The sequence below is a fragment of the Rana temporaria genome, chromosome 3 (assembly GCF_905171775.1).
Source record: "Rana temporaria chromosome 3, aRanTem1.1, whole genome shotgun sequence".
NCBI lineage: Eukaryota > Metazoa > Chordata > Amphibia > Anura > Ranidae > Rana > Rana temporaria.
Window position 1 is genome coordinate 19,554,322 of NC_053491.1, and position 15,974 is coordinate 19,570,295.

The 15,974-nt window shown below is 47.0% G+C and overlaps 1 protein-coding gene across 3 annotated transcripts in view; it reads right to left on the bottom strand.

Annotated features, from left to right (window-relative positions):
• LRRC28 (leucine rich repeat containing 28) overlaps positions 1 to 15,974 on the bottom strand; it is an 83,828-nt gene that overhangs the window by 13,465 nt on the left and 54,389 nt on the right. For all 3 annotated transcript variants that reach the window (XM_040342344.1, XM_040342345.1, XM_040342343.1), the window contains exons 5-6: positions 13,866 to 14,003; positions 9,370 to 9,576 (exon numbers count right to left, since the gene is read on the bottom strand). In XM_040342344.1, the coding sequence (XP_040198278.1) occupies positions 9,370 to 9,576; positions 13,866 to 14,003 (345 nt within the window). The remainder of the gene's footprint in view (positions 1 to 9,369; positions 9,577 to 13,865; positions 14,004 to 15,974) is intronic.

Genomic DNA, 15,974 nt, shown 5'->3' on the forward strand with positions numbered 1-15,974 from the left:
CTAAGATACCACTGGCATAAGGCTCTTATGCCGTCGTATCTTAGGGTGCATTCTGACGCTGGCCGCTAGGTGGCGCACCCGTAGTTGTCAGCGTAGAGTATGCAAATTGCATACTAACGCCGATTCACAACCGAACGCCCGGCCGGTGCTCGTTTTTTACGTCGTTTTCGCCGTAAGGCTGCTCCTGCTATTAGGAGGCGCAGCCAATGGTAAGTATGGACGTCGTTCCCGTGTCACGATTTTCAAATTTTGCGTCGTTTGCCTAACTCGTTCGTGAATGGCGCTGGACGCCATTTACGTCGAAGCCAATGACGTCCTTGCGACGTCATTTACCGCAATGCACGTCGGGAAATTTTCCCGACGGAGCATGCGCAGTACGTGCGGCGCGGGAACGCGCCTAATTTAAATGATCCACGCCCCCTACGGGATCATTTAAATTACGCGCGCTTACGTCGGCCCCTTTTACGAAACGCCGCCGCAAATTACGGAGCAAATGCTTCGTGAATGCAGCGTAGCTCCAGTAATTTATGGAGGCGTAGCGTAAAAACGATACGCTGCGCCGCCGTATCAGTGCGCGCCCCTACCTGAATCTGGGCCTTTGTCTTTCGGCTTTAGGCTGAAGGGTAAAGTCTTCTCATCTTTTAGTACAGAATCTCTTACTATGATGTTCTAGCAAGTTTGATAGACCAATGTCTTTAACCACTTATGGACCGCCTCCTGCACATATACGTTGGCAGAATGGCACGGCTGGGCACAAGCACGTACCTGTACGTCCTCTTTAAGTGCCCAGCCATGGGTCACAGGCGCGCGCACGCGACCCGGTCCGAAGCTCCGTGACCGCGGGACCCGATCGCCGCTGGAGTCCCGCGATCGGTCCTCGGGGGTGAAGAACAGGGAGAGCTGTGTATAAACACAGCTTCCCCGTTCTTCACTGTGGCACCGTCATCGATCGTGTGATCCCTAATATAGGGAACCACAATCAATGATGCCACACCTACAGCCACACACCCCTACAGTTAGAAACAAAGATGAGGTCACGCATAACCCCTTCAGCGCCCCCTAGTGGTTAACTCCCAAACTGCAATTGTCATTTTCACAGTAAACAATTTTTTTGCTGTGAAAATGCCAATGGTCCCAAAAATGTGTCAAAATTGTCCAAAAGTGTCCGCCATAATGTCGCAGTCACGAAAAAAATCGCTGATCACCGCCATTAGTAGTAAAAAAAATTTTTTTTTATAAAAATGCAATAAAACTATCTCCTATTTTGTAAACGCTATAAATTTTGCGCAAACCAATCGATAAATGCTTATTGCGATTTTTTCCCCCCAAAAATAGGTAGAAGAATACGTATCGGCCTAAACTGAGTAAAAAAAATGTTTTTTTGTATATTTTTGGGGATATTTATTATAGCAAAAATCACCGCCGGCACCCGCGATCGATCATTACAGAGCGAGAACCGGGAGCTGTGTGTGTAAGGGGGAGAAATGCCTGACCGACCGTCTGTTCATACAATGTATGAACAGCGATCAGTCATTTCCCCTAGTCAGTCCACCCCCCCTACAGTTAGAACACACCCAGGGAACATACTTAACCCCTTCCCCGCCCCCTAGTGTTAACCCCTTCCCTGCCAGTGGCATTTTTATAGTAATCCAATGCATTTTTATAGCAATGATCGCTATAAAAATGCCAATGGTCCCAAAAATGTGTCAAAAGTGTCCGAAGTGTCCGTCATAATGTCGCAGTACCGAAAAAAAATCGCTGATCGCCGCCATTACTAGTAAAAAAAAAATGACATAAAAATACCCCCTATTTTGTAAACGCTATAACTTTTGCGCAAGCCACTCAATAAACTCTTATTGCGATTTTTTTTTTACAAAAAATATGTAGAAGAATAAGTATCAAACTAAATTGAGGAAAAAAAATATTTTTTTTATATATTTTTGGGGGATAGTTATAATGCTAAAATAAAAAAATATATATTTTTCAAAATTGTCGCTCTATTTTTGTTTATAGCGCAAAAAATAAAAACCGCAGAGGTGATCAAATACCACCAAAAGAAAGCTCTATTTGTGGGAAAAAAAGGACGCCAAATTTGTTTGGGAGCCACATCGTACGACCGCGCAATTGTCAGTTAAAGCGACGCAGTGCCGAATCGCAAAAACTGGCCGGGTCCTTTACCTGCCTAAAGGTCCGGGTCTTAAGTGGTTAACTGGCGTGTGTCCGTTTCTTATGCTCACCCTCTACGGAGAGGCTTTTTTTTTTTTTTTTTTTTCATCTCTTGCAATGTGCTGTCACTCCGCCGGCCTCTTCTTGGCTGTAACTCAACACATTATTTTTTATCGCCGCAGCTCAGATGTTGGCAGCCGCAGCTCTATTGTCTGGAGAGCAATGCTTGTGATTTACATTGAGCTGCAGACCGGACAAGTGCTGATGGCCAGACTCACGCCAAGTCCAAATATGGCAACTTCTGCTAACTGCGCAGAAGGGACAAAAAACGAAAATGATGTTTGCGTAGAGGCAGAACCTTGCCAAAAGCATAGTGATGAGGTACAAAAAGACATTGCAGGGAGGAGGCCAAGGTAGTGATAAAAATGACTCATGCATTAACTCCTGGCCTTCGGGGGATGCAGAGTCACATGCCGGGGCTTTCATCCAACTTTGAAGTAATAGGAAATTCCCTTTTAACCCCTACATAGCAGAAAGTGTATTTTTCTGTTTTAACCACTTCCAGCCCCCCCGGGAAGATTTGGCTGCCCAATGACCAGGTCATTTTTGGCATATACGGCACTGCGTCACTTTAACCACTTCCGCCCCCCGGAAGATTTAGCTGCCCAATGACCAGGCCATTTTTGGCATATACGGCACTGCGTCACTTTAACCACTTCCGCCCCCCGGAAGATTTAGCTGCCCAATGACCAGGCCATTTTTGGCATATACGGCACTGCGTCACTTTAACCACTTCAGCCCCGGACCATTTTGCAGCTAAATGCCCAGGCCAGGTTTTGCGATTCGGCACTGCGTCGCTTTAACTGACAATTGCGCGGTCGTGCGACGTGGCTCCCAAACAAAATTGGCGTCCTTTTTTTCCCACAAATAGAGCTTTCTTTTGGTGGTATTTGATCACCTCTGCGGTTTTTATTTTTTGCGCTATAAACAAAAATAGAGCATCAATTTTGGAAAAAATTCACTATTTTTTTTTTTTCTATAATAAATAAATATCCCCCAAAAAATATTTTAAAAAAAATGATTTCCTCAGTTTAGGCCAGTGATGGCGAACCTTTTTGAGCCCGAGTGCCCAAACAGCGACACAAAACCAACTTATTTTTTTCAAAGTGCCAACATGAAATTAAACCTACCAACTGCTCTGTACAGAGAAAGGGACTGATCATCTGACTGAATGAGCCCTAAGGGACCAAAAACATACAATTCTGCCCAGAAAAAACATGTTGTGCTTTTTCAAAGGAGTGTGTTACGCTCAGAATACTGGGATCAGAGATGGATGCATACACTGGGATCAGGGATGGATGCATGTACAGGGATCAGGGATGGATGCATACACTGGGATCAGAGATGGATGCATACACTGGGATCAGAGATGGATGCATACAATGGGAACAGAGATGGATGGATGCATGTACAGGGATCAGGGATGGATGCATACAATGGGATCAGAGATGGATGCATACAATGGGATCAGAGATGGATGGATGCATGTACAGGGATCAGGGATGGATGCATATACAGGGATCAGGGATGGATGCATACACTGGGATCAGAGATGGATGCATACAATGGGATCAGAGATGGATGCATACAATGGGATCAGAGATGGATGCATACACTGGGATCAGAGATGGATGCATACAATGGGATCAGGGATGGATGCATATACAGGGATCAGAGATGGATGCATATACAGGGATCAGGGATGGATGCATATACAGGGATCAGAGATGGATGCATACACTGGGAACAGAGATGGATGCATACAATGGGATCAGAGATGGATGGATGCATGATCAGGGATGGATGCATACAATGGGATCAGAGATGGATGCATACAATGGGATCAGAGATGGATGGATGCATGTACAGGGATGGATGCATATACAGGGATCAGAGATGGATGCATACACTGGGATCAGAGATGGATGCATACAATGGGATCAGAGATGGATGGATGCATGTACAGGGATCAGGGATGGATGCATACAATGGGATCAGAGATGGATGCATACAATGGGATCAGAGATGGATGGATGCATGTACAGGGATCAGAGATGGATGCATACACTGGGATCAGAGATGGATGCATACACTGGGATCAGAGATGGATGGATGCATGTACAGGGATCAGGGATGGATGCATATACAGGGATCAGAGATGGATGCATACACTGGGATCAGAGATGGATGCATACACTGGGATCAGAGATGGATGGATGCATGTACAGGGATCAGGGATGGATGCATATACAGGGATCAGAGATGGATGCATACACTGGGATCAGAGATGGATGCATACACTGGGATCAGAGATGGATGCATACACTGGGATCAGAGATGGATGGATGCATGTACAGGGATCAGGGATGGATGCATATACAGGGATCAGAGATGGATGCATACACTGGGATCAGAGATGGATGCATACAATGGGATCAGAGATGGATGGATGCATGTACAGGGATCAGGGATGGATGCATATACAGGGATCAGAGATGGATGCATACACTGGGATCAGAGATGGATGCATACACTGGGATCAGAGATGGATGGATGCATGTACAGGGATCAGGGATGGATGCATATACAGGGATCAGAGATGGATGCATACACTGGGATCAGAGATGGATGCATACAATGGGATCAGAGATGGATGGATGCATGTACAGGGATCAGGGATGGATGCATATACAGGGATCAGAGATGGATGCATACACTGGGATCAGAGATGGATGCATACAATGGGATCAGAGATGGATGGATGCATGTACAGGGATCAGGGATGGATGCATATACAGGGATCAGGGATGGATGCATATACAGGGATCAGAGATGGATGCATACACTGGGATCAGGGATGGATGCATGTACTGGGATCAGGGATGGATGCATGTACAGGGATCAGGGATGGATGCATACACTGGGATCAGAGATGGATGCATACACTGGGATCAGAGATGGATGGATGCATGTACAGGGATCAGGGATGGATGCATATACAGGGATCAGAGATGGATGCATACACTGGGATCAGAGATGGATGCATACACTGGGATCAGAGATGGATGGATGCATGTACAGGGATCAGGGATGGATGCATATACAGGGATCAGAGATGGATGCATACACTGGGATCAGAGATGGATGGATGCATGTACAGGGATCGATGCATATACAGGGATCAGAGATGGATGCATGTACAGAAATCAGAGATGGATGCATGTACAGGGATCAGGGGGGGGGGGGTGATGTGAAGGCACTTCCCAAAGCAGTGTCCTCTGCTCCTTCACATTCTCCCCACATACACAGCAGTGTCCTTGCTCCCCCTCATTTCCCCTTTCCCCCATAGCACTATCCTACCTGTGTATGTACAAAGTCCTCCACATTGCCATGCTTCAGCACCCGAGTCCCTGCACAGGAAGCCGCTCTCCACGCCCAGGAAGGGAGGAGTTATTCTCCTCCATGCACATCATTACACAGGCATCACACGCTGCTTACAGAGCAGACACTCCCTCCGTGTCGTTTCCAATGGGCTGCCCTCATTGCATGCAGGGAGGGCTTTACTCGCATCTGCCACCCCACTGCCCAATCACACTCACACTGCTTGATTGCACTCGCGATAGGAACAGAGTCAGCTCCTCCGTGCCTGCTCCGCCAGTGCAAGTGACTGCCTTGCTGGGGGATTCCCTCTGCTATCCTGGCGGCGTGCTGCGTGCCCACAGAGAGGGCTCGGCGTGCCAGCTGTGGCACGCGTGCCACAGGTTCGCCATCACTGGTTTAGGCCAATACGTAAAAAAAAAAACGTACTTGGGGGAGTGTCTACTCAGTATAGCCGCTACCATACATCATAAGCTTTTTCTGCATGGGACGCACAATTTTTTTCTTTCCGCAATACATATTCTACCTATTTTTGGTAAAAAAAAAAATAAGCGTTTATCGATTGGTATGCGCAAAATTTATAGCGTTTACATAATAGGAGATAGTTTTATTGCATTTTTATAAAAATATTTTTTTTTACTACTAATTTTGGCGATCAGCGATTTTTTTCGTGACCGCGACATTATGGCGGACACTTCGGACAATTTGGACACATTTTTGGGACCATTGTCATTTTCACAGCAAAACATGCTATAAAAATGCATTGTTTACTGTGAAAATGACAATTTCAGTTTGGGAGTTAACCACTAGGGGGCGCTGTAGGGTTATGTGTGACCTCATATGTGTTTCTAACTGTAGGGGGGCGGGGCTGGACGTGTGATGTCATTAATCGTGTTTCCCTATATAAGGGAACACACGATCAATGACAGCGCCACAGTGAAGAACGGGGAAGCTGTGTTTACACACAGCTCTCTTCGTTCTTCAGCTCCGGGGACCAATCGCGGGACTCCGGCGGCGATCGGGTCCGCGGGTCCCGCAGCCACAGAGCTTTGGATCGGGTCGCGTGCCCGCGACCCACGGCTGGGCACTTAAAGAGGATGTACAGGTACGTGCTTGTGCCCAGCCGTGCCATTCTGCTGACGTATATGTGCAGGAGGCGGTCCTTAAGTGGTTAACCATTTGTCGACCACCTACCACACTTGTATTGCGGCAGGTCGGCTCTATTGTACATCACTTTGTGCAATAGACACTGGGGGGCGTGCACGCACCGCCAGAGACACGATTGCGCGCTGATTGTACACAGAGGATGCCTGATTGAACCCAATGTCCGCCGGCCACCTGCGATCGTTCCCCAAAGAGGCAGAATGGCGATCTGCCTATGTAAACAAGGCAGATCGCCATACTGGCAGTGAAAGACAGAGATCTTGTGTTCCTGTTGAGCAGGAACACGGTTCTCTGTCTTCACCCAGTCAGAGAACCTCCCCCACAAAGTTATCAAGCACCAGCTAAGCACACCTTTGCAGTCATTGTGCTGGGTGCTCAGTGTGCACCTGTACCTTTTTAACCACTTGCTTACTGGGCACATATACCCCCTTCCTGCCCAGGCGAAATTTCAGCGCTGACACTCTTTGAATGACAATTGCGCGGTCGTGCGACGTGGCTCCCAAACAAAATTGACGTATTTTTCCCCCCACAAATAGAGCTTTCTTTTGGTGGTATTTGATCACCTCTGCGGTTTTTATTTTTTATGCTATAAACAAAAATAGAGCGAAAATTTTGAGAAAAAACACTATTTTTTACTTTTTGCTGTAATAAATATACCGATTTAAAAAAAACAAAAACAAAAAAAAACACCTTTTTTCTCAGTTTAGGCTGATACGTATTCTTCTACATATTTTTGGTCAAAAAAAAAAAAAATCGCAATAAGCGTATAGTGATTGGTTTGCGCAGACGTTATAGCGCCTACAAAATAGGGGATATTTTGTAGGCACATCGGCAACTGAGTGACGTGGCGGGCACGCGTCGCCGGAGGCCATATATTGACGGCCTCCCGGCATTTTAGAGCCACCTTGTGGTTGTAAAAACTCGACAGGCGGATGGGAAGTGGTTAAGAAGGGTTGGGCTCCCTTCAGTCCATCTGCCTTCCAACGTCTCATCAGAATGCATGTGCTTCCACTGTGGAGTCACTCATCAGTCAGTGATAGGAACTACAGATACCACGGTGCCTTGGCGAGGCTCTCTAGCTTACGCATGTATTTGCAAATGTGTGCAGACGCCTACTGTTAGACAGGTTGATTCGGTTGTCCACGGGCTGGTCAGTAAGTAAACTATGATATTTTTTTCTTGGATTTTTTCTTGGCCTTGTTTATACCAGCTAGGCACACTCGTAGGTAGATTCAGTAAGAGTTAGGCCGGCTTATCAGTAGATAAGCCGACCTAACTCAGAATCTAAGCCGACTTATGTTTAAGTGTATTCTCAAACAGAGATACGCTTAAACATATCTAAGATAGGACGGCTTGCGCCATCCTATCTTAGGTTGCAATATTTCGGATGGCCGCTAGGTGGCGCTTCCATTGCGGTCGGCGTAGAATATGTAAATGAGTAGATACGCCGATTCACAAACGTACGCCCGGCCGCCGCAGTACATTTACGCCGTTTCCGTAAGCCATTATCAGGCCTAAAGTTATTCCATCTATTAGATGGAATAGCAATGTTAAAGTATGGCCGCCGTTCCCGATTCGAGATTCAAAATGTTTACGTCGTTTGCGTAAGTCGTCCGCGAATATCGATTTACGTCCACGTCGAAATCAATAGGCCCGTATTTCCCAGTGTGCCGCAATGCACACTGGGAAATATAGGCGCCCGGCGCATGCGCAGTAATAAAAAAACGTCAAAAACGTAAGGTCAAGCCTTATTAACATAAAACACGCCCCCCTTACACACATTTGAATTCGGCGCCCTTACGCCCGCCCGCTTTAGGCCACGCCGCCGTAACATACAGGCAAGTACATTGTGAATCATGTACTTGCCTAGCTAACTTACGGCGGCGTAGCCTAAACACGCTAAGCTACGCCGCCGCAAGTTTAGGGCAATGTACGTGAATCTACCTATCCGTTCCCAAATGTCTCCGAGCTTCTCTGGCGCACCCGCACCGCTGACCACATGCGGTACTGCATAAACAAGCAGCGGCTGTGGAACGGATTATCTGACTTTCCATTACAGTTGAACCTCGGATTATGAGCATAATCCGTTCTCAGGAGAATGCTCGTAATCCAAAGTACTCGCATATCAAAGCGAGTTTTCCCTTTAAAGTCAATGGAAACTAAAATAATTCATTCCGCAATTATTTCAATGGGATGCAATACCGAATGCGTCCAGAGGTGGAGGGGCACCAGAGAGTGCCCCGAAAACGGCCGAAAAGGCCAGAGGACACTTTGGCTCGGCTCCTGCGCCCCCATACCTCAGGCCAAATGAGGTACTGCAGGCCTATATATCTTGAATTCTGTTCGTCTTGCGAGTCAACACTCACAAACCGATTTAGAATTAAAAAATAAATAAAAAGTTGCTCGCAAATCAAAACGCTCTCAAACCACGCTACTCTTAAACTGAGGTTCCACTGAATTTCCTATAGGGAAACTCGCTTTGATATACGAGTGCTTTGGATTACAAGCATTCTTCTGGAACGAATTATGCTCGTAATCCAAGGTATTACTGTATATACTGACACATAAAGCAAACCAACAGCAAGTCCTTTCTATACTCACCCAAAGGCAGGGATGCCAGCCGGTTGCCCGCCATGGAAAGCTCATTAAGACTGGCTAGCTGGCACAGGTGGCGTGGAATGCTGCACAGGAAGTTCCTATCTACGGTCAGGTACTGCAGTGACTGGCACAAGTGCAACTTCTCTGGTAAAGTGACAAGGTGATTTGTGGAGAGGTCTAACGTCTGAAGTTCTTTCAGCTTTCCAATTTCTGCAAGCATGAATAAAACAAATTAAGTGTCAGAATCGCATACCTGGGCCAAACATATTAATGAATGTCTCCAGGGTGCTTCAAATCAGCACCACATAGGAAAGAAATTCAACAATGCAAGACAGAGGGCATCGGATTACAGAATATCCTAAAACCCAGAAAAGCTCGATAAACTCCACTGAACAAGAGTAGAAATGCAGTATATAATGTGCCATAAATCAGCATATGCTGTCAAATTTGGAAATATGAAACCAATGAGCCATCCGTGGGAGTGCGACCGATGCTGAAGGAGCAATTGCACATTTTCTCTATGATTAATGATTAATTAATGCACATCACCAGCCAGACAGAGCAGAATGGAACCCCTTCTGTTTGTTTTTGCCAGATTGGGCCACTTGCGTGAAAGGGGCCTTATGGGGGACATCTAGAAATGTTGGGGCAGATTCACATAGAAACAGATGGGCGCAGCGTATCAGAGATACGCTACGCCGCTGTAACTTACTTTTGGCCGGTTCAAATCCCCAAAGAATTCGCGCCGTAAGTTATGGCGGCGAATGTGTATCTCTGGCGGCGGAATTCAAACCGGCGATTAGGGGGCGTGTTTCATTTAAATGAAGCGCGTCCCCGCGCCGAATGAACTGCGCATGCTCCGTTTCTAAATTTCCCGCCATGCATTGCGCTTAAAGGGGTGGTTCACCCTAAAAACAACTTTTTCTTATTCCACTGCCCCCCCACATTACAATCCGATTAAGGCTCTTATTATTTTTTTCCTGCTGTACATACCTTAGTACAGCATATTCACCCGTGCATCCGGGTTGCGAGTCCCGCGGGAGTGGGCGTTCCTCACATGCTGGTGATTGACGTTTTGCCCAAAAACGAGCTCTCCCCCCGTCGCGTAAGCCGCGTCACGGTTGGCAAAAGGAGCCGAACAGCGATGCGCATGCGCAGTATAGCGCCGACTCGCCGTTCGGCTCCTTTAGCCAACCGTGACGCGGCTTACGCGACGGGGGGGAGCTCGTTTTTGGGCAAAACGTCAATCACCAGCATGTGAGGAACGCCCACTCCCGCGGGACTCGCAACCCGGATGCACGGGTGAATATGCTGTACAAAGGTATGTACAGCATGAAAAAAATAATAAGAGCCTTAATCGTATTGTTATGTGGGGGGGCAGTGGAATAAGAAAAAGTCGTTTTTAGGGTGAACCACCCCTTTAATGACGTCGCAACAACGTCATTTTTTTTAACTTAGACGTGAATTACGTCCATCCCGATTCACGGACGACTTACGCAAAAAAAATCAAAAATTCAAATTTCGACGCGGGAACGACGGCCATACTTAACATGGCAAGTCTAACTATACGCCGCAAAACAGCAGCTTTAACTATACGCCGGCAAAAAGCCGACTAGAGACGGCGTAAGAGAATGCGACGGCCGCGCGTATGTTCGTGGATCGTCGGAAATAGCTAATTTGCATACCCGACGCGAAAAACTACGTGAACGCTACCCAGCGGACGCCGAAGTATTGCATTTTAGATCCGAAGGCGTACGAAAAAAGTACACCTGTCGGATCTAACCCAGATGCGGGTAATTTGAAAGTACACCGGTGTATCAGTAGTACTCGCTCTGAGGATCTGCCCCGTTAATTGCACCTAAGCACTACCCTGAAAAAAAATCTACATATAGGCCCGGATTCACGTAGCACTTACGCCGACGTATCTCGAGACACGCCGCGTAAGTGTAAATGTGCCCTGTCGTATCTGTGCGCCGTGCCCATAGAACTAGATACGCCTGAAAATAGGCTTCATCCGACCGCCGTAACTTTTCTACGCCGTCGTATCTTGGGTGCATATTTACCCTGGCCGCAAGGGGCGCTCCCATTGATTTACGTTTCGAATATGCAAATAAGGGAGATACGCCGATTCACGAACGTACTTGTTCCCGGCGCATTAAAATACGCGGTTTACGTAAGTCGTACGTCCGGTGTAAAGTTAAGCCTCCTAAAGCAGGTGTAAGCCATGCAAAGGTATGGACCAGGGAACACAGCTGTCGGATTTTACGTCGTTTACGTAGTACATGAATAGGGCTGGGCGTAGGTTACGTTCACGTCGTAGGCAGTGATTCAACATATCTTAGGGAGTAGTTCCGACGTGATTCAGAGCATTAGGAAGCGTCCACGGGACGGCGCATGCGCCGTTTGTTCGGCCCATCATTTGCATGGGGTCACGGTTAATTTAAATGGATCACGCCCACTTCTACCTACTTTGAATTAGGCCGGCTTACGCCTACGAATTAACGTTACGCCGGCGCAACGTTGGGAGCATTTGCTTTGAGAATTCGGTGCTTGCCTCTCTGCTTTACGTCGGCGTAGCGCATATGAGATGCGCTACGCCTGCGTAAAAATGCGCCAATGTTTGTGAATCCCGGCCTTTGTCTTGAATCATCATCCCTGTTCTCGGGGCCCACTAACAGGCCAGGTTTGGAAGATAACTGAAATACATCACAGGTGATATCATTTGCTGCTCAGTAAGGATGAGCTCCAGCGTGTTCGCATAGCACACGTGCAGAGCCCGCCAGGAAGTCTGCACGGCGCTGCGCTAATCACAACCAGGAAGACATTTCCCGATCTCTGCAGCCGAGCATCGGGACATTGTCTCCCTGGCTGTGATTAGCGCAGCGCCGTGCAGACTTCCTGACGGGCTCTGCACGTGTGCTATGCGAACACGCTGGAGCTCATCCTTACTGCTCAGTGATTGCAGTATTCTAGTCTGCATCCTCCAAGGTAATACATAAAATCTGGCCTGTTAGTAGTGGGCCCTGAGGACAGGGTTGATGACCACTAATATAAGGCACTGATGCCTCTGACTGCTAGTCTCAGGAGGTTTGGAATGAAATTTGGTGCTGCCACTACTATTGTTTGCTGTAGAGCAAGTTGTACATAACCCGTTCTGGAGTGCCCACCGCAGTACGGAACGCGTCCGGCGCCCTGCATGTAGATTAGGGGTCGAGCGCATGGATTAGGGGGACGGCGCCCCTAAGCCCCTTTAGACGGGCCACTGCTGACCAGGGACATAACTAGAACCTTCAGGCCCCCGGTGCAAGAAACCATGATGGGCCCCCCTGACCCCCTCTCTTCCATTTGAGCTTATCAATGCTGCCTATCAGTGGTAATCAATGCTGCCTATCGGTGCCCATCAGTGCGTATTAATGCCAATCAGTTCTACCTATCATTGCTCATCAATGCCTCCTATCAGTGCCCATCAATGCCTCCTATCAGCAGCACTGCCTATCAGTGCAGTCGTTCAGTGCCCATCAATATCAGTGCAACCGATCAGTGCCCATCAATGCCTCCTATCAGCACTGCCTCTCAGTGCCCATCAATGCCTCCTATCAGAACTGCCTATCAGTGTAGCCGATCAGTGCCCATCAATGCAGCCTATCTCCTCAGCATGGCTCTGAGTAGAGAGCGTGTCTCTCATACAGCTCAGAGCCGACAGTTCTCTCTGCTCCCCCCCTCCCTCCCTCCTTCCTCTCTCGCACGGGATGACACAGCCAATCCGCTTCTTCTTCCCCCACCGCTCTCTCCCGTATGTGTACCGTGGGAGGTGCGAGCTGGTTAGCTTCACACTTAACTTCCTGCAAAGCACACGCAGGAATAGCGGTGAGGGAAAAAGGAACAGATCGGCTGTGTCATCCCCTGCGAAAGAGGAAGGAGGGAAGGAGGAGCAGAGGGAACTGTTGGCTCTGAGCTGTATGAGAGACACCCTCTCAGCTCAGAGCTGTGGGACTAGCAACCCCACTGGTGCCCCCTCAACAGTGGCGGAATGCCAGGGCCCGGTCGCAAGTGCGACTGCTGTGACCCTGGTAGTTCCGCCACTGCTACTGACATACGCACACACCTAATGATAACATTTTCATATGCTTTCCCTCTGCAGTTGAGAGTAAGTCTCTAACGGTTTATGGGGAAAGGTTTACACAAGGTAACAAGATATATTTTTTCAGATAATGGGATTGATTTACTAAAACTGGAGAGCGTAAAATCAGGTGCAACTGTGCATGGTAACCAATCAGCTTCTAATTTCAGCTTGTTCAATTAAGCTTTGACAAAAAAACTGGGAGCTGATTGGTTTCTATTCAGAGCTGTAACAGATTTTGCACTCTCCAGTTGTAGTAAATCAACCCCATTGTAACATAAAAAAACAAAGAACAAAAGAAAAAGTTTAATAACTCTCCATGTTAAATTTTGTATTTCACCTGTACTTACGCCTGGGTACACGCGAAGGGAGAGCTTACCTGGCGGCAGAAACTTGAGTCGGTTGTTGGTCAGTCGTAAATGGCGCAGTGATTTAAGCCTCCCAATGTCAGCACAAAGGATTTCCAGAGCATTGTCACTCAAGTCCAAGGACTGCAGTTTTACCAGAGAACCAATGGCTGTGAGAAGGAGAAAACAAACTTACAATAAGGGCAGCTTTGCATTCAAAGGTTTGCAAAGGGAAGAATCTTTAGCGAGAACCACATAGTTAAAGTGTATATTATTATTATTATTATACAGGATTTATATAGTGCCAACAGTTTGTGCAGTGCTTTACAACATGGGGGAAGACAGTACGGTTACAATACAATTTAATACAGGAGGAGTTAGAGGGCCCTGCTCGGTAGAGCTTACAATCTAGAAGGGAGGGTCAAGTGAAATAAAAAAGGTAATAACTGTGGGGGATGAATTATTGGAGAAAATGAAAATACAGTTGTTAGGTGTGGGTTGGGTAGGCTTCTCTGAAGAGGAGGGTTTTCAGGGATCGTCTAAAAGCTAATAGAATAGGAGATAATCGGACAGATTGGGGTAAGGCATTCCATAGGATTGGAGAGGCTCTGAAAAAGTCCTGGAGGCAACGAGGGAACTAGGGAGCAGGAGGTTTTGAGAGGAACAAAGAGAACGATTTTTGTACTGGTATTTTGAGACTAGGCTAGTGATGTAGCTGGGGGCCAAATTGTGAATGGCTTTGTTAGTTTTTTTAATTTAATTAATTGGGCGAGCGGCAGCCAGTGGAGGGAATGACTGTTTACAGGGTATAGAGACATATTAGTTAACTGATAAAATTGATTAAAAATAGATAAAAATCAATCATATATAATGTACCTCTAGTTTAGTTTTTGCATCTAGTTTAGTTTTTGCATCTAGTTTAGTTTTTGCATGTTATCCTGCCTCTGTACTAGACAGAGCCATAGAGCAGTGATGGTTTGGAAAATGAACTAGAATCTCCCAGTACTGTGGTCATCAGGAAACAGACAACCAGGAAGTGTCCAGAACAGAGAAGAATTACAGCAACATCAGAGCAAAAACGAACAATGAGGACATGAAACCAGGACTGCAGTAAGGTAAAGGAAGCTATTTAGCTAAATAAAAAAAATTGCTTTAGTGACCCTTTAAGAGCTTTGTTGTGTCATTGGTTATAAAGGGGCGCATTTTGGAGATGTTGCGGAGGTGAAGGCGGCAAGATTTGGACAGTGATTGGACTTGGGGCTTAAAGGAGAGTTCAGAGTCCAGGACTACTCCTAAAACCTTGGCATGCGGGGAGGGGCTTACATCGATTTTGACAGAGAGATCAGGGGAAAGGGCACGTGGGGGAGGAAAAATTATAAGTTCGGTTTTGGATAGATTGAGTTTGAAGAAGTGGTGCGACATGCAGACTGATATATCTGATAGAGATACGTGAGGAGAGCCGAGGGGTAGTGGTGGAGTCGTCAGCAAAGAGATGGTATTGGAAGCCAAGGGAGGCCATCAGCTGACCAAGGGAGGAGGTGTAGATTGAAAATATGAGAGGTCCAAGAACAGAACCTTGGGGGACCCCAACAGAGAAAGGAAGAGGAGAGGAGGAGGTAGAATTGTAAGCAACGCTAAAGGTGCGGATGGATAGGTAGGAAGAGAACCAGCGAAGTCCAGTCATGGAGACCAAAGGCGTGGAGTTTTTTTTTGTGGCGGGGCGGTCCACCATATCAAAGACAGCAGAAAGGTCCAGCAGTAGAAGTACAGAATAGTGTCCCTTCGATTTGGCCATTAGTAGATCGTTTGTTAGTTTTAGGAGAGCAGTTTCTGTGGAGTGTTAATGACGAAATCCAGACTGAAGGGGATCAAGAAGGCTATTCTCAGAAAGGTGGTCCCTCAGTTGGTTGCAGACGCTCAAGGACTTTGGATAAAAAGGGGAGCAAGGGGATGGGGCGTAGGTTGTTAAGATTGATTGGGTCCAGTGAGGGCTTTTTAAGTATGGGGCTGATTAGTGCATATTTTAGAGAGTTGGGGAAGATGCCAGAAGAGAGGGAGATATTAAAGATTAAAGTGAACATAACAATTGCGAGGGAACGGGATCCAGAGCGCAGGTAGTTACCTGGACATTAGCAAGTATT